Source organism: Athene noctua, chromosome 1 (assembly GCF_965140245.1).
Source record: "Athene noctua chromosome 1, bAthNoc1.hap1.1, whole genome shotgun sequence".
NCBI lineage: Eukaryota > Metazoa > Chordata > Aves > Strigiformes > Strigidae > Athene > Athene noctua.
Window position 1 is genome coordinate 86,307,729 of NC_134037.1, and position 24,946 is coordinate 86,332,674.

At 35.4% G+C, this 24,946-nt stretch overlaps 1 protein-coding gene across 6 annotated transcripts in view; it reads left to right on the forward strand.

The window, feature by feature from the left end:
• RYR2 (ryanodine receptor 2) overlaps positions 1-24,946 on the forward strand; it is a 431,008-nt gene that overhangs the window by 304,135 nt on the left and 101,927 nt on the right. For 4 of the 6 annotated variants that reach the window (XM_074896823.1, XM_074896825.1, XM_074896826.1 and 1 more), the window contains 11 exons: positions 2,953-3,093; positions 4,476-4,639; positions 6,978-7,056; positions 7,716-7,805; positions 8,930-9,067; positions 11,125-11,202; positions 14,155-14,230; positions 16,844-16,970; positions 20,326-20,441; positions 21,920-21,984; positions 24,021-24,142. In XM_074896823.1, the coding sequence (XP_074752924.1) occupies positions 2,953-3,093; positions 4,476-4,639; positions 6,978-7,056; positions 7,716-7,805; positions 8,930-9,067; positions 11,125-11,202; positions 14,155-14,230; positions 16,844-16,970; positions 20,326-20,441; positions 21,920-21,984; positions 24,021-24,142 (1,196 nt within the window). The remainder of the gene's footprint in view (positions 1-2,952; positions 3,094-4,475; positions 4,640-6,977; positions 7,057-7,715; positions 7,806-8,929; positions 9,068-11,124; positions 11,203-14,154; positions 14,231-16,843; positions 16,971-20,325; positions 20,442-21,919; positions 21,985-24,020; positions 24,143-24,946) is intronic. The other 2 variants (XM_074896824.1, XM_074896829.1) reach the window with 1 other exon arrangement.

The following is a 24,946-nucleotide window of genomic DNA, read 5'->3' on the forward strand; positions in this document are numbered from 1 at the left end:
CTACAATAATCTAAGACCATACGTCTTAAAGATAAATCACTACTTCGGCAGGACTTCAGTCTAATTTACATACATCCATATGGAATTACGAAGTCCATGTCTAGTGTTTCATTCTCCTTTAATTATCTCCTTTTTCAAGCCCAAATGGAAATAGAATAGAAAAACCTTTGGAGGCAGGAGGCAAAATCCAATGCACAAAGGAAGATAGCAGTTGGTAGTCTGTATGTACCCTTACTCCTGCCTTCTGTGTTGGTTTTCCCTGATCTTGGAATATGGACTCTTTTTCTGTGGTTTGTGCTTAGAAATCTAAGCAATAATGTTTTTTAATAATCTTCCTTTTTTTTTTTTCAGCACCCAAATGTTTCTCTGTATCTTTGGCTGATTCCTAATATGGAAGAAAAATGTGTTTTTTCCTTTCTGAGATGACACATTCCTTAAAGATTCCTCATATTTCATCAGCAGTTCTAAGAAATGTATCATTTCCCGCTTTACCTACTGCTGTTTTTCAGCAATCCATTTTAATGCTTTCCCACCACAACTTTGAGTGAGATATTTAATCTTTTCTTTAATATTTCTTTATGTTTTAAAAAACACACATCAGTATTAATTACATTTTACATCTGATTTCTTTGCCAAAATACTCTTCAGAACTACACAGGCTTCTACTAGCCAAATTATAGTCTCTGACCTCAGATGAGGAATTTAAATCATTAGTCTCAAAGCCAGGCCCTGCTGCATGGTCTTTGCGCTGCCAAGGTCTTCAAAATTTGGTTGTGTCCCACAGGAAGTACTCAAACAAATTAAATATGCTGGAGCAGCCATTCTTTAGTGCCTATGTCAGAGAAAAGCAGTTGCTAATTTAGTTTACTGCCCTGAAAGGGACCTTTCTAGCATTATGACATTTTATGTGCTGCAAAAACCAAATAGTAGCTTGGCACTCCCTGTGTGGCTGTGGTTCTTCAGGGTTTTTTTTGGGAAAGAACAGCCCCAGCTCCCTGTTCTGTTCATCTATGGCATCAGATTTTTTGATCCTGAGAGTCATGACTGCAGAGACTTTCCCATATTGCTGAACTGAATGGGAAGTAAATATTAATTAGATCCTTTTGGCAAGTCAGGCTTATATAGAATGGAGAGAGCCATGGTGCTAGCATGGGCAAATGGTTTTGCCCATTGACACCTAAACAAGTAATAGAAGCTTCTGAGGAAAACAGAACTAGAACTTTTCAAATGTTTCACTGACAGTAAATTGATTTTCAGTGATTTAACAAGGGAGTCTTATATCTGCTATGTGTCTCTATGGGCTTGCGCTATCAAACAGGTTATAGTAGTTGAAAGAGACAGCTACAAGTTAATCATGAATCTGAAAATGTGATTTTGAATGGGAAGAGGGGAGGAAATTTTGAAGGCTAAATCAGAGTAGAATGCCATCTACTGTAAATACCTTTTCTGGATTCAACAACTAAAAATTACCTCAGTTTAGGCAGCATGTGAATTGAAATCTGAGATGCTTCTGTATAATTTGGTGTGAGCTTTCTGGAATAGGACTGCCTTTTTTTTATTTCCTCTTAAATCATATATCAGTGTTTCATCAGCGACTTCTCTAAGAGTAAACCTGCCTTTACTCTTGGCTAGATTTAAAAATATATACATATCTATTAGTACTTGTTATCCAAAAATAAACCTAAAGTCTTGCCATTGAGTAATAGAAATTATTTTGAAAAAAACATTTTAAAATACACCTTAGACTCTTGAAGTTAATATTTCTGAGACCCCCATAGTTCTACATGAATGATAGAACTTCTGTCTTTTTACATTATATACACGTGTATGTTCTTCTCTCCTTTTTTTAATAATCTGAAAATTTAAATGGTAAATAGATAATAATAGATTATTTAAATCTGAAGATAGACAAATACATTATATGTATGTTTGCTTGTTTGTTTTTTATAATCCATGAAAAGTATAACAGAACTGCACAGTATTGAGGTTATATTTTTAGTTATCAAAATCCTTACTTCTACGCATCAGGACTTTTCCTGTCAGCTCTTTACTGACTGTGACTTGTAATATTTTACCATGATTTGCAAAGTGATGTTGAAACAATTCTCTTTTTCTCTGAGGAACTGTTAAAATAAACTATGAATTAAAATTCCAGCTAATTTTTTTAGAAATATTATTCTGTGCCTTAGGAAGATTTGTCCCTGAGTAGGAGTAGATTTTCGTACTTTGCTACTGCTAGGAATCTGTTGTTTGAGGTTGCCTTTACTGACAGATGTGCAACTAATTTTTCCTCTTCCTGTCTGTGATTCAGGGATACAGAGGACACATTAAGTGCAAATTTGTGATGTTTTAGTTTGGCAAATACCCAGTAGCAGGTCCTTGCATCATTTGAGCCTGTGATAATCTGGAATCTTGTAACTGCTTGAGAAGAAAGTATCCCTGAAATATGTATTTAATGAAAAAGAGGGAGATTGTCTGAAGCTGCTCTGCCATTTGTAATAGAGGGCAGGAGGGCAGACTGATAGCAGGTTTTATGACTCACAGAAGAGATGAATCACACTGAGGGTCACTGTTGAACAGCTCTCAGATATGTAAATAATAATTGGGAACTAAGTGAAATCATGGTTCTACTATCTTGTCCACCAAGCAGCAGTGTTCGGAATAGCAGCATGAAGATGGAGGTGAATTCTTCTCTTCAGCTGAGCTGTCAGAGTTCTTGTGGTGTTGGGAAAAATTATCCTGTCCCATGCTTTTTGCATATGCCACTAATGTTAAAAGAAAGAACTGCTCATTCTGTGTGTATCCACCAATGATTTAAAGAATGGATACACAGCATGGCTTCTTGATAAAAGTTAGACATTTTTCTGGCAGTGTCTATGACTAATGGTCGAGTGCCAGAATGGAAGAACAACAGTTATATTTTATTTGCTTTCAAAATATGTTCTCTTTTAGTTGCTGACAAATCATTATGAAAGATGCTGGAAGTATTATTGTTTGCCAGGTGGATGGGGTAACTTCGGTGCTGCTTCAGAAGAAGAACTTCATTTATCCAGAAAGTTGTTCTGGGGTATTTTTGATGCTTTGTCTCAAAAGGTAATTCATTGTAATGTCCATCTACTACTGTAAAAGCTTTACTGTGTAACCTTTTTTCTTTAATCTGTCATTTTTACCCAACTTTTATCAGCACTCTATTATCCATTTTAAAGGGAAATATATAGTATTTAGTAAATGTAAATCTTCCTCCTATAACTTCTACTTTAATGTAGGATTAAAAAAATTATATAGCTAATGAAGTAATCTTGAGGTGTATGGGTACAGGTCAACTACACTTCAGAGCCCTTAAAGCAAGTTCAAGCATCTGCAGGTGACTGAAAGCTGCACTCTTCCACCTCACACGCTATCCTTTAAACCAAGAGCATAGTGATTTGGTTAGTAGTTTCATCACCCTTCACTCCATCCTATGTTGGACAAATTTTAATAATATACCTTGGTATGTATTTATTGTTCATTCTATGAGTATTTCTAACTAATGTCCTGGTTTTGACTGGGGCAGAGTTAATTTTCTTCCAAGTAGCTGGTACAATGCTGTGTTTTGGATTCAGTGTGAGAATAATGTTGATAACACACTGATATTTTAGTTGTTGCTAAGTAGCTCTTATCCTAGGTTAGTGGTTTCTCAGTTTCCCATGCTCTGCCAGCGAGGAGGTACACAAGCAGCTGGGAGGGAACATGGCCAGGACAACTGATCTGAACTAGCCAAAGGGATATTCCATACTATAGGATTTCATGCTCAACGTATAGACTGGGGGGGGGAGTTGGCTGGAGGGCTGATTTCTGCTTGGGGCATCACTCAGGAGGTGGTGAGCCATTACATTGTGCATCACTTGTCTTTTCTTGTGTTTTTTTCTCTCTCTCTCATTTAAAAATTATATTCCTTTACTACTATTATTATATTTTTAAAATATTGTTGTTATTATTTTCTTTTATTCTAGTTATTAAAACGTTCTTATCTCAATGCACAAGATTTACTTTTTTTTTTCCAATTCTCCTCCCATCCTGGGAGGAGAGGAGGAGTGAACGAGCAGCTGCATGGTGCTTAATTGCTGGCTCAGGTTAAACGACACCAACCTGCTTAAAATTTCATGAGTTTCATTTCAAATCTAGGTATTTAGAAATGCTGTGCATATTCCTATGCTATGTTATCTTCCCAGATATCTGAAAAATGCCTAGTGTTGCTCCCACTGAATTCAATACTTTTTCCCATTTACTTCAGCAGGAGCAAGACTTGATCCTAGCTTTACCTATAGGGTATAATATGCTTTGGATAGTTTCCTTTATTTTCAGAACAAAAATTCAGTTTCACACTGAGTAGGCTATTCTGTGGCTGCTTGGTTTCACATGTAGCAATATCTGTTTCAGCAGTGATGTTGATAGCTTCCATTCACTACTCACTTTTTATCCCCTGTGTTCCACAGAAGTATGAACAAGAACTGTTCAAACTGGCTTTGCCTTGTTTGAGTGCAGTTGCAGGGGCCTTACCTCCAGACTATATGGAATCAAATTATGTCAATATGATGGAAAAACAGGCTTCAATGGATTCAGATGGGAACTTTAATCCTCAACCTGTTGATACCTCAAAGTAAGGAATTATTTTGTCTCACCTAGGGTTTTTTTTATCATAAATGTGGAAAAGAGGGATGGAGTCTATTTTGGGTATGATGTGAACTTACAGCTTTCATTCTCTTCTGAATGCTTATCTTATAGATAAAATGGAGACCTTAACTTCATATTTTTATTTTTTTTTTATTTGTGTATTTATTTTAAATCTTATAAAGCAATAAATACCCAGTTACATAATTAACTTCTTGGTTAACCTAGAACATTTGTAATGCATTTTCAGCCTGAAGATAGAACTGTTCAGTTACCTTTGTATGTCTGCTGCAAACAAATCAGCATGTTTTTAGGAGCAGGAAAAGCAGACTAGTCTACATCATCCCTGTCATTATTAACATGTGCCAAGACGCTAACTCTAGTCTGTGTGAATGACAGTGTACCTACAGAGAATGATGATGATCATGCATTCATATTATCTCTTTTTACTGTGCACAATGGGGAACTGGGCAGAAACGTCTTCATTTTCTCTAGGCACTCAAACTCTGACCATGCTCTTTTAAGTACATTAGCCGGACAAAACAGGTACTGAATGGGGTTTTTGTGCCCTGGTTTTTGACTACAGCCACCGCCCCATTCTCCTTTGTACAGAATGGTCTTACAGCAGTGTGGTTATGCACTATATCTTGAAAAATACTACTTGTAAGACGTTTGCTTCAATTGCTGCATATGTGAGCTTTTTGTCTGTTTTAGTATTCAGAACACAGAATGCCGTTAGTATATCAATACTTTGTTACAGCATGCTTGTACATGTATGCACATCAAAATATGGTAGTAAAAGCCATAATCTAGACTGGAATATAGAAATCACATCACTGACCATTAAAATTCATTTGTCTAAGATGTATTTATGATATATGAAGTTTTGACAAAATTTAGTAAGGATATTATGCTATCTTTTAAGTAATCAAAGATTACTTTATCTGGTATCATTTCAGAGAAAATTTTAGATAGCCAGAATATATTTGAAAAACTCAGAAAGCGTTACTTAAAATTACCTAAATTTTAGATAGCCAGAATATATATGAAAAACTCAGAAAGCGTTACTTAAAATTACCTAAATCATCAGTCACCTCACTGCCATAGGAGTTGACAGTTCTGTGATGTTTCAAGACAAAGAAAGCATTACTTTTATCAGTGTTAATTCCAACCTATCCTATATTCCTTTAACAGGGAAATCCAGCATCACATTGCTTGCTAGTCCTAGACCTACTTATATGAAGCTATAGATAATATGATCTTATTGTGCTTGTGAATTTATTGCATTTCTGAAATTATTCAAAGCATTATAGCATTGTAGAGTTATCCTTGAAATTCAAGCTTCTAAACAATAAAAAACCTGATGACCACACTGGATGAATATTTTCTGGCCTTTGTGCATGGTTAGGCTCTTGCAAACTGTTACTCTGACACAGTTTTGTTTTACATTTCTGCTTTTTCCCACACTCTAACTGAAGATTAGAAAACAGACTCCTCTACTTTGCAGTAGATGGCACTGTAACACTTTTACTGTCAAAATTCTTTGTCTCAGAAGCAAAGAATCTGCTATTTCATAAGTGATCAAAAGCAATTATCCCCTTTCATTTGTAGGAACGCAGATGCAGAAAAATACTGGTAAATTATTTTTGGAAGAGAATTCTGTTTCTAGGGCTTGTTTGACAGTTAAGGATAGCTCCTTTTCCTTTACTGCTTATGAAAACTTGACTTCTGCACTGTCTCATGCACCTGTTGATGGGCTGGTGTATTTGTGGATTTTTCTGTTTTTAATAAGGATTTTAATATCTTTAATATTCAATGGGGTGTTGGAAAATAGAGCCTTGATGATAAAACTTGAATTGTCATATTGCTTCAAGCATATAATAAAATTTATAGTAATATATATAGTAGATGATATGTTTAAAAAAAATGGTAGAACATTTAGTTTACAAAGGACATGTGCAATGTTACCATGATATTTCTGAAACTCAGTTATATCTTTAATCTTAAGAAAATTAATATTAGTAATAAAAATATGTGACAAAAAGCATGAGTGCTTGGTATCATTATTGATTTTTCCCTACACGTGTGTCAAAGAAATAAAATTCCTATAACAGTTGTGGTTCTCATTCAGTGTGCGTTAAATAACTCAGATTTTTTCCTTGATTTAACTGGGGCTTGAAGCAAACTGTATGTGAGGAAGCAGCACAGTAAGATGCTTTTAATGGATGTCTGCACTACTAATTATTTATTTGAAAGCTTTCTTCGAAACAAAAGCTTTCACTTTTTAGCATGTGTGATATAATGGCTGTTTTTCTCTTCACTTTCAGCATTACAATCCCTGAAAAGCTAGAATATTTCATTAACAAGTATGCAGAACACTCTCATGACAAATGGTCAATGGAAAAGGTAAAATCTATCTTCCTGTTAAAGCAAAATGAGAATTTTTTATTTGAATCCATTTCATCTTTAAAATATTTTACTCTGGATATTATTATTTTTCATAATGCTACAAGTTGGTACATAGGTAAGATATAAACCTATATTTTCTTGAAATGCATTTTGGGGGGAAGGTTCTGTAAGTGCACATGAGTATTTCAAAGTATTGTTTCATCATTTCATTATTTTTATTGTTGACTGTTGAGTAAATATAGTTGCTAATTCTTTAAGAGTTTATTGACTTGAAATTTCAATTTTTTTAACGAAAAAAACATTTTAGGAATTTTTATTTCTTTGTACAGTTTGTGTGTCCAGTATTAAAAATAATTCCTCAACTGTAGCACATTATTCTGCTCTATATAAATATTTCAAAGAAAAATGTATTGAAATGTTAGCTTTGCGTAATCACTAATTTTCAAAAAGATGGCATGCTACATAATTCATTTCATCATGTGTAGATAATATAAATGTTGGGTGGCAAAATGTTGAGAAAACAGTAGAAGGGAAATTTTAAAGAGAACAGCTTTGCAGAAACATTGTTCAGTTCCTTGTACCAATAAAACCAGGTTTTTTTCATATTTTTTTTGCTTTTCCCTGTTTTTTTCATTTCTTATTATTACTATTTTCAGTTTGCCAATGGATGGACATATGGTGAAACATATTCTGAATCTTCAAAAGTGCAACCATTAATGAAACAATATAAATTACTATCTGAAAAGGTAAGGAATTTGTTCATTCTTGATCTGGGATGATTGAAAGATTGCTTCATTCACTGTGAAAATATCATCTGTGTTCACATCACTTTTAAAAAATTTATTTAGGGTACATGAGCTAATGTGTGATTGTTGCCTTCCTCAAAATCTCAGAAATACATAGAAGGATTGTCTTGCACAATAGATAGGTCACTCAACCTGTTTTCTCTCATGGCTGAATTTGCATGGCATAACTTAAGGTGAAACTGAACTGTCATATTGCCAGCATGTTTTTACAGTATGGTCATACAGGAGTGAGTGCCTACTTGTTTAGTGAAGACTTAGGTTTAGGCTTTGTCTAGTCTCCAGCATTGGGCCACCAAGATGATTAGAATGCTGGAGAATTTGATAAATGCATCAAGGCTGAAGGAACTGGGTTTGCTTATTTTAAAGAAGAGAAAACTGATGGGGATATAGTCTCAATTTCCCAGTACCTAAACGCTAGTTTTAGAGAAGATAAATGTGTTCTCCTCACAGGGATGCACAGTGACAAGATAAAAGGCCATGGGTGAAAGTTGCTTCAGGAGAAATATTTTTTGGAAAACCTTGTTATCTTGACAACTTAAACATTGGAATAGGTTGTCCGGAGAAGTCATGAAATCACCTGCACTGCAAATATCCAAGGCATAACATGTCAAGCCCTTGATAACCACTGATAGCCTAATTAGGTTAGCTTATCTGACTTCAACAGGAAGCTGAGCCATATGACGTCCAGAGGTCCATTCCAACAGAGACTTTTTTATGATTCTATCATTATGGTTTTTTGTTTCATGTAACAGACAAAATATTGCATTACTCCTGATAATTACTGTTGAGTTACTGTTCATATCTGAGCATGCCATTAACACGCTTATTCCTGTGATCATCAGCTTCTTGCAGGGCCAGAATTCTTTTGTCCACCCTCTGAAATGATACATTTTTTAATATCTTATATGATTTATTTGCTTCTTTGCAGTATCCCTGGGCCATATGGGCTGATTTCTGTACTTTTCTTTGCATCTCAGTATAACCAGGCGAAACCTCAATAGTTATTTTTTGCTCTGTACAGCTACATAATAAGCAAGGCAATTACTGCATGTGCATTCTTCTAGGAGAAAGAAATTTACCGATGGCCAATCAAAGAATCACTAAAAACTATGCTGGCATGGGGATGGCGAATTGAAAGAACACGTGAGGGAGATTCAATGGCACTGTATAATCGGACTCGTCGCATATCTCAAACCAGTCAAGTGAGCCATTTTATTAAAAACTCATTTGTAAAAAAGATGCAAAATCTGCTCTTCAATCTTTGGTTTTACAAGCAATGAAATAAACCTGTAGCATAAAAAATATGTGAAAACATTTTTCACAAGCAATTGTACAATCCAAGTTTGGTTTAGTTTTCTATTCACTGAAAATGGAACAAAACTGAAATAAAAATATTTTTGTTTAGTTGATTTACAGTTAGCTACATTATTCAGGGGGATTAGATAGATACATCAGTATGTGATTATGCATTAATAGTGAGTATTGATATGATTTTAGTTTGCTATTTTTTGGAATTTGGTGGCTATGGATGCATTTAAGCTTGCAAAGAAAGAAATAAAGGTACGTAAATATATATTTTTTAAGGAAAATTCTTACGAACATCAGTGTTAATACAGCATAAAGTTTACATCTACAGACAGCCAAAATTCTGAAAACATTAAAGATAGGTTTTTTTCCTTTAGAATAGCTGTCTTAAATGAAAATGCTGTAAGGATAAACTAGAAAAATACTGTCACTGTATTCTCTTAGAGCTCCATATACTTTGCAGTTAAACTGGGGAGGGGAGAAAATCTTTTTCCCTCTCATTCACACAGTCATGCATGGAGCCAAATCAATGGAGGAAATAAAATGGAGGGGAAAAATCTTTCCCTCTTCCCTCTACTCAGGTCTGCACTATTTACATATGTGAATGGTGATATGCCTGTGAAATATGAGCAGTTGAACCTGCCTCTCCATTCTCTATAGACACTAAAAAGTGTATATCAAGTGATTTGAATAGCACTTGAGCTAAACTGTACTTTATAGGTTGCCTTCCAAAATTCTTGACTTCCAAATTTCCCAACTTTGGGGTGTTTATAATACCAGCCCAAAGACTATACTGACAGAGATATTTGTATATACTTTAAGCATAAGGACTCATTAGAATAAATAGCTCTACAGTTGAGATTCAAATTATATCAACATATGAAAGCAGCTTTTACAGCTAAGTTACAGTCTTCCCTTACTATAGTGAAATTATGTAACTTTTCTAGGAGTTTCTGAAGCCTAAAATATTTCTGGATTTGAGAGTACACTATCATATTAATAATTGTCCTGTATTTAAAATGTGTTGTGCTCACACACAAAATAGCATTTTCCTGTGTTCACCCCAGAAATTTTAAGTATATTTAAATGGTATCTTTGTGTTAATGTAACAATGCTTGCCTTGTTCGCTTTAGAAAACAGTATTTATTTACTGTGTGCTGCTTGTACATCCTTTGTGTTATTCTCTATTAAGAATACCTGCCTTTGAACTGCCAGGCCATGTACATGCTCATACATCTTTCCTAAAGGAAGATATATCTGTGGTGGTGGACCTGAGTTTATCTTTTACAGCAGAATCCATATAGAAAAGCCCAGCAATGCCCCTTTTCTAGCCACATTTCTTGCATCAGTGGCTTGACATCCAGGGAATCTCAATCATTGTTTATCCTTCTTCAAACATTTGTATTAATGTAGCAAGCATACCTGTGACAAATTTAGGCAATAGAAAGAAATAATAAAATGATATTTTCTGAGTGGGAAGGAGAGACAAAAGGAAAAAAAATACGTATTTAGTAAGTCCTATTCCTACATGTAGAAATAGGGTTGAAAAGCCAAATTCAAAGTTTGATTTTTGCCTGAATTCACTTTAAACTAGATTGTCTGGGGCTTAGAAAAAATTATTTAGAAAATGCAGAGATTTTGTCATAGCTTTAAGTACAATATTATCCATGAGTTCAAATCTGAAACTAATTCAAGTGAAATTTGCATTTGAATGAGGGGGATTTGTGTCTGATGACTGTCTTTTGGAGCAAAATATGTAGACCTTTGCCTAAATCTCACTTAAGTTTATCACCCTTGATGTATTTTCAGTTGGGCTACATAGAATCCTTTTGCTCTTTAGAGATATGACTTTTTCTTTAAATTCTTTCATTACTTTCAGTATCTTGTTAATCTTGTCAACTTCTTCATATCAAATGCTTGTATAAATCCACTGTTTTGCATGTCTGTCATTCAGATCTCTGTAGATACGGCCCATGGTTACACTCCTCGAGCAATTGACATGAGCAATGTTACCCTCTCCAGAGACTTACATGTAAGTCAGAAACACTTAATATGCCTACCTTTTTTTTTTACAATTTAATTTTCTCTGCTAGATTATTTTAAACAAATTTGGTGCCTTATGTTACTTTCTTTGATATGCTTTGATTTTGGTTTGTTGTTGGATTGGGTTTTTTTTTGTCTTTTTCATAATTACTCTTTGATCCTTTGTTGCTTTAAAAAACATGGTTCATGTTGCAATGCTTTAGAGTTTGTTTTAGTCCTGGATTGATTTTCCCAGTTTTCTTTGTGAGCATCTGTCACTGGAAGAGAATCCTGTATAGAAGAGCTTGCAGCATCAGCTTTTTTCTGTTTATCATTCATTTCTCCACCATCTTCCCAAAACATTTTGTCATTGCTTGTTTTTCTAAACTGAAGAAATAATAATCAGGAACCACTGTTACAACAAATATTATGAAAATTGAGAATGAAGAAGTTAGGGGTAGGATTTTGAGATATCTATCAGTAGACTGCTGTTATTTGGAACAATATTTTTTAATTGTTAAACAAATGATGTTTCTGTTTTTAGAAAGTTAGGGTTTTTTTCGTGGTGTTTGATGGAGCATGGTGCTAGTTTTTAAAGTCTACTAATTTACTGTGAGTATGGTTACAATATCATGTAGACATACACTAGATAGTTTTAAACTAGTTAGCATGAGTGTTTGTACCAGTCTAGTGATGGCAATGTGGTGTTCAAAGCAGACTATAAAAAAGTCCTGAAACACAGGGTTAAGTTTGACCATACTGAGCTCTGTCAAAGTACAGTGAAACAGGCAGCAGTAAAGTAATTGGCTAAAGGTACTGTATATACTGTACTGTGTCTCTGATGAAATTCTCACACTGGATTTCCCCTCCTTGATTCCTAACTTGTAGTTTCCAGTTTTACGTTTCTTACCATTGTAGACTGCTGACTAGCTTTACAATAATAACAATTTGCTGCCAATTAACTATGATACTAGAGTTAAAACATTTAGTGGATTGCTGATCATTCCAAAGAGTTAACAATATTGATAATTGAATGACACTACTTCCATCATTACACTCTTATCTTAAACTGATAGAACATGACATCATGTAACATTTGTATAGACTCAGTGTGGTCAAAATACTGTGCAGACTTTGTTTAATACTCATGAGACAACTCTTTATGTGAACATCATCATAGTATTATGATGCAGTAAACCAAACGCAGAGTAACCAGCCTGTCACAAAACTGAAAAGAGCATTAGAACTTCTGTTACTCCCTTGTTTACTCTTTTATGCTATGTTCTCTAACATTTATCATCAATTTTTATTTTCTTTTGAGTTCTCAGCTATAAAGCAGAGACAGTTGGCTTTATGATTTATTTGTCCTTAATTACGAATAGAGGGCTTCTTTGAAAGCAGCTTCAAAATCTGTTATTTAAAAGCTAAGTAAATTTAATTAAAATGCAATTTCAGGTATTGTCCTGATAACTGTCATTCAGTAATTATCCAAACATATTAGGTATTATTGAGATCTGAGTTTTAAAAATGAACTGTATGTAATTTTAAACGGTTTTTTTCAATGTTTAATATGTTTAAACTTGGAGCTCAGGGTTAGATTCTGCAACCTGGTTTTAAATTGCTGGGAAAGTCAGTTGTTTTGAACAAAGTTGGTTGGTTGTGGGTTTTTTTAACTGGTACATAAGAATTGGTGCTATTTAATGTTTACATCATTCTGTGCATATATTGTGCTGGCAGGGATCATGATTATATCTAAAACTATATCTAAATTATATCTGGGAAGTAATTCTCATTTCGGTCTTAAGTGGTCACCTGCTCACATCCTGGCTCCATGAGTAGCTAGGTCTTGCTCTGAGACTGTCTTCATAGCACCCTGCTGTCCAAGGAAAGAAAATCTAGTCTACACTGTGTTCTTCCACGGTTCCAATCTGGATTATCAAAACACCAGGACTGGAGTGTGCATGACAGAAAGCATCTACCATGCAGGATACATATGTGTAATAATGTATCCACTGGAGAAAAGTTTATGAAACAAATTCTCCTATAGACAAACATGATATGGCCATAAAGTTTTGAGTTGTTGTCTGAACTCATGAGTATTCTCCCAAATAAAGAAGGAGGTATTCAGAAATACTGGTCACTCAAAACCCTTACTGAAGATGAGAAGAATGTTTCTGTAGGTCTGTGAGAGAAGTGAAAAATGAAATTCACAGAAAAAAATTCCCCCACTGTGTACAGCTAGAGGGTATACAATCAGGACAGAAGAGGTGGATTTAAACAGTGGTTTAATGTTGAAATAGTAGTTTCTACTAGTTAGAGACTGGAGAGCTTGTCTGTCTTTTAATTAGTTTGGGATCTAGCTTCTACTTTACCAGTCTCAAAGAGTTTGTTTTATAGGAAGAAATAACTAATTTTTGTGCACATTGAAGGAGAATTTCATCCTGAATAAAAAAATGTGGCTGCATCTATGGAGTCCCTGGTAAAATGGTTGGTGCATTTAACAGTGTACTCACACAAATGAGTATCCGCCTTGCCAGGCTATACATGGTTTTATAGTCAGCCTGTCACAGCCAGCAGGAACCATCTTGATTCAATCTTCTGGCTTGCTCTTCTTCTTTTCCCTTACCAGGGCCTTCAGGAGGTTCTTGCTGACATTGTTTTGAGTTTACCCCTGTTTGACACCCCAGTACTCTTTCCAGACTATAGTCGTCTTTGTGGTTCTTCCTTTTTCATATTAACAGTTTTCCACACCAGGTTTCTGATTCCTATACATATACCCATCCTACCCAAATTCTGCACCATAATCTTTCAGTAAACTTTCTTGTTTTCAGTGAACCATTTCAGTGTAATTGTATCGAACCACCCAGAAAACAAAATTTGTTATTTAATATCAACCAGAATATTATTGTTCTTGGGAGTTAACCATTGCAACACATATCACTAAGCTCTCCATTTTCCTAAGGCTATGGCTGAGATGATGGCCGAAAACTACCATAACATATGGGCAAAGAAAAAGAAAATGGAGCTTGAAGCAAAAGGTAATATTATCTATAGGCTTTTATGGTATTTTAAATTCTCTATAATTATCATAGGTCATGTATTTGAGAAAACAGATTGAAAAATAAAAAGAAGTAACAGCAAATTTAAATTGACAAAGAAGAAACAACAAAGTATCTAGTCTTATTTAAATATTTTGTGATTTTTATTGCCTGGAAGTTTTTATAGTACTTAGTGTAACAGTTCCTGTTGAAGTAGTTTACCAATTCAAATATATCAAAGGAAGAGAAGTTAAAGCTTGTAAATAAATTTAAGGTACATTAATACATTTTCCTCCTAGCATTGATCTTTCAGGCTATTACCCAATGGGCTCTGATTTAATCTGAATTACTTCTTTTATTGCAGGTAGATCTAAAAGGTTATTTACTAAGAACTGCAGGTTTCATGTATTGAACTGACAACTGGATAAACCTAGAGGAGATTCTTGATTCCACATAAAAATTGCATGTGCTCCATGATATCTGCTTACCTAAATGGCAAATTTTGTCATTTTTTGTATGTTTTGTTGGTTTTCTTCTGTGTTAAAGTAATTTCTTTGTGTTAAAGCTGAGTTTTTTTCTGCAGATATTATATTTGCACATGGAGGAAACAGTATTTGGAGAAACAGCAAGTTCTTATTTGCAAATGAGTGAAGCTAGGGTTTTGTCTTGTCCAAAGGTGTCAAGTCTAACTGTATGCACTAAACTTGGCCTTTTTTTTAATAACTGTATGCTTGCTTTTCTTATTAGTTGTAAGCTTCCAGCAAAGATACAGTAATTAAGGTTTTATGAAGAAGTACAGTTCCACATGGAAGTACATTTGATAAATTGCTATGAATTTCCATGCCTTTAATTATATTTCCCCTTAATACAGCTTTTATTTTCATTTTTATAGTTTTTTTTTTTAAAACTTTCTTCAGCATAATTTGTCACAGGATAGGCTAAGTCCAGGAAATCATAGACATTTAGATATTTAAATGGATCTACTGTATTTGGCAGCTTTGGAAGCAGATTTTTGCCTCTGGGCAGCACTTCAGTGAGAACACTGCATAGTATTTGTAGTGTTGTGCAAAGGAGCATAACACTGAGAAGGTTAGAGTCAGCCATAGTGAGTGAAGGAGAGGTTTCTGATGGAGAGTTTTTTCATGTGGAAAGTAGACATATTTGTCAGCAGAGCGAGTTTTTTTCCTCCAGTATATACATATGCTAGTCTTGAAATATATATATTTTTTTTAATAAATGGGTAAAGGACAGAAGAGTAACACAGACTTCAGATAAAAAATGCTTCTTTTCTTCATTTCAGGCTTTTCACATATACCAGGTATGCTAGCCACCCAAAAATTACAAGTGTCAGTCACCTTCACTGAATACGCTTTGTGTGTATTAATTGTAGAGTGAATGATCTTTTATAGTCTTAATAAGTTCCATAGATAGGGCATGTATGCTTACTGTGCTTATATGAATTTTTGTATGTCTTCCTTCAGCTGTAGTAAGGTGGAATTAGATCACATTTGTGAAGAAAGAATAAAACCCAATCATCCCAATGTTAAAGGTTGTACTTCCTACAAAACCCAAACCAAAGAAAACCAAACATCAAACTTGCCCACTAGTTTACCACTTTGCATGTACTTAAACAGATTCAGACAGCACAAATGGAAAATTTTAGTATATGGGGCTTATGAAATCACCTATGGATATGCCTCCAATATTTTCTAGAGGGAGTTTTTCCTTTTTAAAAATATTATTACTAGAGACTTGCTGTAGTATTTTTTTTCTGAGATAAGTCTAATTATTACGGTTACAATATCCTAGGGTTTCGTGGCAATTATCATAGGAATTTATTGTGTTCTGCTATATGATGGTGATTTCAGAAGGTGAAATCTTAAGATTGTTGCTTTTTATGCAGATATTTATATTAATAATAACAACTTTATTTTCCTACCAAATTAACTATCTACATTCAGAGAGGTGTTAATACATCAGCTATATGTAAGCAATACAAATGCAGTTCTTCTCTTTATCTCTCTGTTTTGGCAGCATTCTTTTGATCACATTGGACAGTTGCCTGAACCACATTTGAATAATGTACTCTAGTTTTCTGTCTAATTTTTTACTGTAAGGTAGAACTATATTACTTTCATATATTTTTAGATATGTGTATATCTTGCTAAACTCCATGAACCCTTTTTGCTGTCATCAGAATGTTTAAAAGCAGGGCTCTATATGTTTATGTATTTGTTTATATCTAGGTTTTCTTATGAAATTAGGTGTTATTTATTGAAATATTTTCAGTTTCATTACATGAAGTTCTAATTATAATACATGTTTGTAACAGTTAAGGACTTTTTTCTTCTTTAAGAGTTTTTGCAGTAGGTTTAACATGTTTACCAGGAACTTGCATCAGTTTATAATGTTAGAATTATGTTTGAGGTCACATCTAAAGTTTCTGTCTGAGTACTTTTTAGGTTTGTAAAAAGTCAGAAAAGTGCATTGTTGTTATTTCAGACTAGAATTTACTGTAATGTGCTATATGTATTTTTCTGACAGGGCTTTTACATACCAGGACTTACCATGTCATTATGGTAACTGCTTTTTAATTCTCTCGATGTTTCATAGTAGGAGGAGGCAACCATCCTCTTCTTGTTCCTTATGATACACTCACAGCCAAAGAAAAAGCCAAGGACAGAGAAAAAGCACAAGATATTCTGAAATTTCTACAGATTAATGGATATGTTGTCTCCAGGTAATGCTCTGTTCAGTATTAGTGTCACAGAATGTTTCCAATACTTTTCAGTACTTTTAAAAATTTTATATTTTAAAATCTAAAGAAATTCTACGGTCATTTTTAGGTTTCAGTACCTGGGAGCAAGGATGAGGTCCTTCATATTGAACACTGTAAGGAAGAAATGGATCACAGAGTTAGTAGCAGGGTTTTTGTAAGGCACAAGCAGAGTTCTCCAGAATCTCTGTGTGTTTTCTGCCTCTCCTCTCGACATTGCTTTTTTTCTCTGATGTGTCTCCATACATCCAACTGTTAGTAAATTTGTTAATTTTATACAAGTGATAGTCTGCATTACAGGTCAGGTGCATGTACCTCTCTAGGAAATTCTAGGCAATTGCTTTAATAAGACAGACAGTTTTATTTCTAAAATCTACTGCTCATTTCTTTCAACTGAGTTAATTTGTAGTGTTATTAAAATATTTTAAAAGTTGAAAGTGATGGTTTTAAAAAACATTTTTTTAATAATCCACAGTGTAAATGTAATAATAGGGAATAAATGTAGTAGTCAACAGAACATTCATAATTTAGTACATATACATGCTATTCTCTGCAGAATGACATGCATAATTCCTTTTGGTTTTAATACGACATATTTACCTACGAAATGCACTGTGGATTAAATTTTAATTAAATTCAGGGCTTGTCTGCCTCATCAGTGTGGCTTAAGAAATGTGAATCACTAGGAAAGGCTGAAAGTATATCGGAGATTTATGACTTGAAGTAAGTGAACAAAATAGTCACAGAGATGGATTTAAGTAATCATTGTGAATTAATTAGCCTGGCATCTACTTAAAATGTGCCTACTTCCTTTCTTTTATATCACATATGAAATTCAGCCCACTTATAAAGTCCCACAACTAATCTAATAATTCTAGGCAAAACCTTTCAGGGTAGCTAGAATAATTCAATTTACTTCCCTTCAATGGTGTAGGATGTACAAAGAAGGATGTCAGTCAGCAGAGGTTTCTTTTCTCATCCCCTGTCAAAATGACAAAAGATTCTTCAGCTGTATTCAAGGTTAAATGTTCCTTTCTGACTAATCCTTTTTATTTCTAACTAACTTAAACACAAGTAAAAAGTGGCTTATGGTTTATTGTCAGAGTGGAAGGCTAAAAGGGATGGTAAGGTAATTGTTAACTTGGACACACCCATCATCTAGTAAATAGTTCATGCCACATCTACATCCTCCTGTGCTAGTCAAATGCAGGCCTTCCTATCAAGTTAAGCTCAATGTACTTGCTGCCCCTGTGACCACTGCACTGTCTAAACAAACAAGCATCTGATTGATGTTTTCCTTTGGTCTGCTTACCACTTGACTTTCTGCCACATAATGCCTTGCACACATTTCTTTCTAGTCTTTTATTTGACAGTGACCATTCTAGTCTAGTGCACCCTCATACACACTGGGTTTAGGGAAGATACAAACACTTGCCCCCTGCCAAGCACATGGCACTCAGACATGGCCTGTGACTCATGGTCCCACTCCAGCTGCTGGTGCTGAGCCCTTCACTTGACTTACTAACACCGCTGCCCTCCCATTAGCTGCTTTTTGGGGCACACAGGATTCCCTCCCCAGTAGCTGGCAACCGGGACTCCCACTTGCTCCAGTTGCAGACACCACAGACCAGGGATGCCTTACACCCCACCAGTGTCTTACACCCCACCAGTGTCTGACTCTGCTAACACCAAAATCACTCATGCCAGTCCCTGAAGTAGCTGGCACTGGGCTCAAAGTCTGTGGGACCCATAGAGATGTTCCCAAAAGCCAGGGCCTCTCCAGCTGCTGATACTTGTACCCTCATTAATCACAGGCCTGGAGGCAACTCCACTGGTCAAGTCTGACTCCAGTTGCTGGCCCAGTATCCACTCACACTGGTCTTGCCAGTAGCTGGCACTTATTCCTCGCATCACACATATGGGGTAGTGAGTGAGATTAGATAGAGAGATAGGTAAGAAAGGATATAAGAAGATGGGACAGGCTCTAGTTATGAGGCACAGGGCTCAGTCAGACAAACAACTGTATTGACAGGCCATGGGTTACATGTGACTGGCTCCTTTTATATCCCTTTTTGTCTTTTTGCCCCTTTGCTCTTCCTTGATCCTCCTCCCCTGCACATTCCATAATCAGTTTGTGTACTTCCACTGACCTGCCTCGAATATTCCAAATCCTCATGTTCTCCATGCCCTTCCTCTTAGGAGTTACAAATTCCGGGTGGCCCTCTCTAAAGGTGTGCCTGAAGCTTCTTAATGGCCCATTAATTAGTAACTGGAGACTTTTGGTCTCCAGCATTGTCTCCTTTATCCCTTGTCTACCAGGTTTGTGTCTCTGTGTTCTTGTTTATGGCTTCCCTTTTAGTACCCCCTTTTGCATGGAGAAGGTCCTTGATCACATAATCTTAATGAAGCAGACACTACTATAGCCTTACAAGTATCAGGTGACAAAGCTGGTTTAGTTCCAGAATCTCTTCTGAAGCTGCACCCTACTGTGAGCAGTATTGTAATTTAAAGCAGAAATCTGTACTACACAGTTATATTCTGTAGATATACTATTTTAATTTACAAAATAACTGAGTACTAATGTACTTAGTGCATTAGTGACTGACAGTGGGGTGACTGACTCACTTGCGGGTTAAGCACAGCTTCTTCATGTGCTGTCATTAAAGTCCTGATCCTGCAGAATCAAGGCTTATGTCATTGCCGACTTGTTGCTAGTCGACATCAGCCTATGTCATGGAACCACTCTCTGCAGATTCATACTTGTTTGAAGGAAGATAAGATTTTCATATCAGACTAGTAACTATTATGGAACATACTGGAAAAGGTAAACTGCAATTCCATCACTGTTTTGCTGTTCGCCTGATTTTTCAAAAATGCTACATAGCTATTCAAAGTTCTTCCATTACAAACAGAGTTTTGAGGAAAAGTCATGATGAGGTAGACTAGATTTACTTCTGGTTTGATTTTTAAAATCAAAGTATTTTGGCAGTTTCAAAATTTCCTCACCCAAGAATCAGTCCCTGGAAGGAAATACAAGATAGAAATGCCTTACAAGTAAGGGAAAGAAATTACAGTGATACTGGCTTAATCTAATTGACTTGTCTCATTTTTCTGTAGCCTTCTACTTGGGAAATCTGTGTGTATCTCAACAAATTGCTCAAAACCTAAATAAGCCTAAGAGTACTATATACTTCAAACAGAGAACAATTCTTATGTTAATAAGCAGTTAACTAGAGAAAATGGTGTCAAACTACATGGAGAGGTAAGACTGCTTTGAGTCCTTCTGTATGTGTGAAAAATTACTTGCTTCTTTTTGCAGAGGAATTAAGGACCTGGAATTAGACACACCTTCCATTGAGAAACGCTTTGCCTACAGTTTTCTTCAGCAACTTATAAGATATGTGGATGAAGCCCATCAGTACATTCTGGAGTTTGGTATAGTACTTCTTGTTCATTTTCTTAAGAATTATTAACTAAGACGTTTGATACTGTAAAAACGACTAGAAAATTTTTTAAAAATGACACAATCTTGGACTAAGATTTTTCCCTCTAGTTTCCTATAGTTGTTGATGATGGATTTTGAAAAGTTATGTAGTTCATATATTCATTCCAGTTTCCCATATTCATTCATCGGAGGAAAAATGTTCAACCAAAATGCGTGATGACTTTCATTCTTTGAAAAAGAAAATTAGCTGCCTCCTTGTATTTATGCACAAATTGATAATCTTTCACATGTGCACATTAATGTTTACTATTCACATGTAATCCCTTTTTCAGAGAGCGAATTAAACCAGTCATTTGTACCATTCTGAAATTTTCTGTGGAGAAGAAAGTTGAGTACAGAAACCTCTTTAACAAACTCCTACAATGGGAATGTTCTTTCACAAACTCCCAGCATGTGTTTCGTAAACATTGCTATGAGGGAAAGGATTTAACTAGATAGGCTTTTGTTAAAGATAAAAAAATTAAAAAGTTTGGTGACCCAAGTCAAATTCTCAAATGAGCAGCAAAAGCCAAAAAGCCTGGTCAGATGCAGCTTCTGTGTGACCACGAGAGTTGCAGTGCCACATACTGTGCCTCATGCCTAGGCATAGATGTTTTAATTGACAGTATTAATAGCAGAAATGGCAGGGCGATTGAATAAATCAACGTTCATCCAAAAGCCTATCTAGTTTTAAAGTGGAAATTATCAAATTTATGAATTATTATATGCCATGGTTACTTACAGTAGCAAAAGTCTGGTCTTGATAATTCATTGGGTTACTTTAGATGCTAATGCCTGATTATTATTCAGAATAAATACTGAAGGAAAAAATACCATTCGTGTCTCTCAGTGAATTAGTAAAAAGAAGATAATGAAAGATAAATAGTCTGGGAGCTGTACCAGATTATGTCTGTAAAGAGTATTTGATTTTTATAGTAATGGGGGAACTGAAACAATTTTAATTTCGGTTGAGTAGTTCTAACCATTAATTTTGTTCTTTAGACAAAGTCCACAAATAAGGAGTTAAAATTGAGTAATTCTGTTTCTTCTGGGAACAACTGGAGAAAGATTTTCCATTACAATATGAGTTCAGGCTTCCAAACTGTCACCAATAACTGGAAAACTACAAGCACAGGACCAGATTTTCATTTCACAAAAATATCCATACCTCTTTGGACTATGAGATATCTGCACTTTTATGAAGATATGAATAATTATTCTTTACACATTTTATTTGCTGTAACTTAACTTCTTATGAGGTAGTCATAAAATGCTGCTTTAACTAGTGTGTGTACTGTTTGTGGTATGTTAAATCTACATCTAAAGATGACCAGTATTATTTGTTTATAGTGTGCACTTTCTAAGAAAAATGCAGAGCAGATTGTAATTAAGATCTATATCAGGGAGCTTAATTTTCTTCTCTCTGCAGATGGTGGCAGCAGAGGCAAAGGAGAGCACTTCCCATATGAGCAAGAAATCAAGTTTTTTGCTAAAGTACAGTATATCTTTGCTTATTCTTTGTCAACTTTGTAAGTAGTTGAAATAAAAAAGTATTTGTTAGTAAACTAGATTATTGTTATAGTTGCACTTTTCTGTGTTAAATTAATTATTTTATTAATTAAAAACAATAATAAGAATAGCTTGGAAGTAGTCTAGCATGAAGTATAGATGTGAAAAAATTACAGAACTATATTCTTATTTTCATTATTTCTTTACTTCTTGATATGCAACTACTCATATGATGTTACTCATAACCTCCCTATATTTTCTGTTTAGTGTTTTAATCTAATTCTGAAGACTTTTCTCTTCTACAGTCATCAGGCAGATAAATGTGAGCAATAGTTATTGAAATTAACACAGCTACCTATCTGTCAGTATCACCTTATTTCTTTCCTTGTTTTAAAACCATGCTGATGTCTCCATCACAGAATGGCTGAGGTTGGAAGGGCCCTTTAGCATCTAGTCTAACTTCACTGCTCAAGCAGCGTCACCTAGAGCAGGTTGCCCAAGACTCTGTCCAGACAGCTTTTGATTATCTCCAAGGCTGGAGACTGCAGTCTTTCTGGGCAACCTGTGTCAGTGCTCAGTCACCCTCAAAGTAAAAAAATGTTTATTGATGGTCAGAGGGAACCTCCTGTGCTTCAATTTGTACCCATTACCTCTGGTCCTGTCATTAGCCACAACTGAAAAGAGCCTCGCTTCATCTTCTTCACACACACCCCCTTCAGATATTTATACATATTGATGAAATCCTCCCTGAGCCTTTCCTTCTCCAGTCTAGAGTCTCAGTTCCCTCAATCTCTCCTCCTTTATCATCTTTGTGGCCCTTCACTGGACTGTCTCTCCAGTACGTCCATGTTTCTCTTGTACTGGGGAGCCCAGAACCAGACACAGCACTTCAGATGTGGCCTCACCAGTGCTGAGTAGAGAGGAAGAATCACCTCCCTGGACCTGCTGACAATGCTCTGTCTAATATACCAGGATGTTGTGGTCACCTTTGCAGTGTGGGTGCATTGTTGGCTCATGGTCACTTTGATGTCAACTGAGACCCCCTGGTCTTTCTCTGCAAAGCTGGTTTCCAGCTAGTCAGCCCTCTGTGTACTGGTACCTGGGGTTATTCCTCCTCAGGTGCAGGACTTTGCATTTCCCCTTGCTGAAAGTCATGAGATTCCAATCAGCCCAATTCTTATTGTGTCAAGGTTTTATACATTATAAATTAAGAAAATCTGCTTATGCCTTTTGCATGTAAAAGCTTGTATTGTGTTTGCATATTCAAGGTGCTTTCTGAATTCATTAATGAATAAGCAAAGGCAGCTGTCTGCAGCATTTTCTAACCCTGGTATTCTTGCAGTAAATTGTAATCTCAGTACCTTAAAGTACTTCTGTGTGGAACTATTTGCCAGTTCATTGACTCAGAAGCTAGCATTCCACCTTCTTTCGAACTATGCTCCAAAAAGGAAGCAATTTCAGATTTCTTTTATTGGCTGTTTATTTTGGATCTCTCCATGGCTGACACCTGCAGTGGACACTATGGTCACCCCAAGAAGTAAACAGGAATACTTCTGTGGACAAGCCCTTAATGAGTGAGGGTGTTTTGTGAGTTTTATTTAGTAGCATCTAGAATTAAGTGCTGCTAATGTGCTGACAGTTGAACGTGAATTTTTCTTAAACGAGCATTAAAAGGCACGAAGAACAATAGTTATGTCTGGGTATGTGGTACAGGAAAAGTCTTAAAATGAGAGATAAAATGAAATTATACTTTCTGCTTTGTACTCCTCCTCAAAAAAACCATAGTTCAAGTCCCAGAGATAATGTGAAATTTTTTCTTCTGCCTTTCCTGATGACATTTTAAGTGCCTTGAATACTAAATAAATGCAAAGAGGAATAGACATTAGAGACAAAATACATAGACATTTTAAAACAGAAAACATAATTGAAATCTCCTGTCTTTAGTTGTGACTTATAAAGAGTAATACAGAACATAGTAAAGAAAGCCCTGAGATAACCACTTCTTTCTGATGTAATTTCAGGTTGTGCTTCCTTTGATTGATCAGTATTTTAAAAATCATCGCCTGTATTTCTTATCTGCAGCGAGTAGGCCTCTCAGCAGTGGAGGCCATGCCTCTAATAAAGAGAAAGAAATGGTGACGAGGTAAAACTTAAAATAGTATTCATATGTATGCATATGTGTGTTTGTCTTTAAACGGCAGTTGGTTGTGGGTAAGTGAGAAGTGGGAGGCAGAGAAATATTTTTATGAACATGCAAATTAAAGTTTTTTCACTTTCTTTTTCTGTTAGGAAAATTCATTGCATAGAACGACGAGAGGAGTACAGTGTTATGGTTCTATGCTGTTTTAAAGGTAGTGGTGATGATTTTAGCATGCAGGAAACTTAAATTTAGTGTTATGTGCAACAGTGCATCAGTTGTATAGTCTGTGGCACAGACTATACAATTGTGTATCAGTTTTCACTGTTGGAAATAGATATATACTGAAATAACTATTCCTACAAAATTTTGTGGTAGATTTAAAAGCCAAACTTATTTATAACTGAGTTTCAGTAAGTACCATTATTACTGTCCACCATAAAAAGTAAAAATGAGAGTTGTATTCTTTCTGCTTTTTGGTTTTCTAAATAGTACTAACAGCAGTAATATGACAGAGATATCCATTTGATCCTTTCTCTGAAATTATCTATTCTTATACCATCTCTCTAAGATGTTTTTGCTTAATTTCTCTCCTGATTTAATTGAAACCTATATTTCCCATTTAATAAGGTGGGCTATAAGGTTCACACAGGACCTACTGCATACCCGTAATGTATAGGTATCATGGTTGCCTTCTTGGCTGTTATTGGGTACTGAATCATGCAAAACTGTATTGCTGTTCTTTGAGGCTGACAGCCAGTTGGTGGTCATACAGACATGCAGGGTTTGCAAGATCGTATGACTACCGAG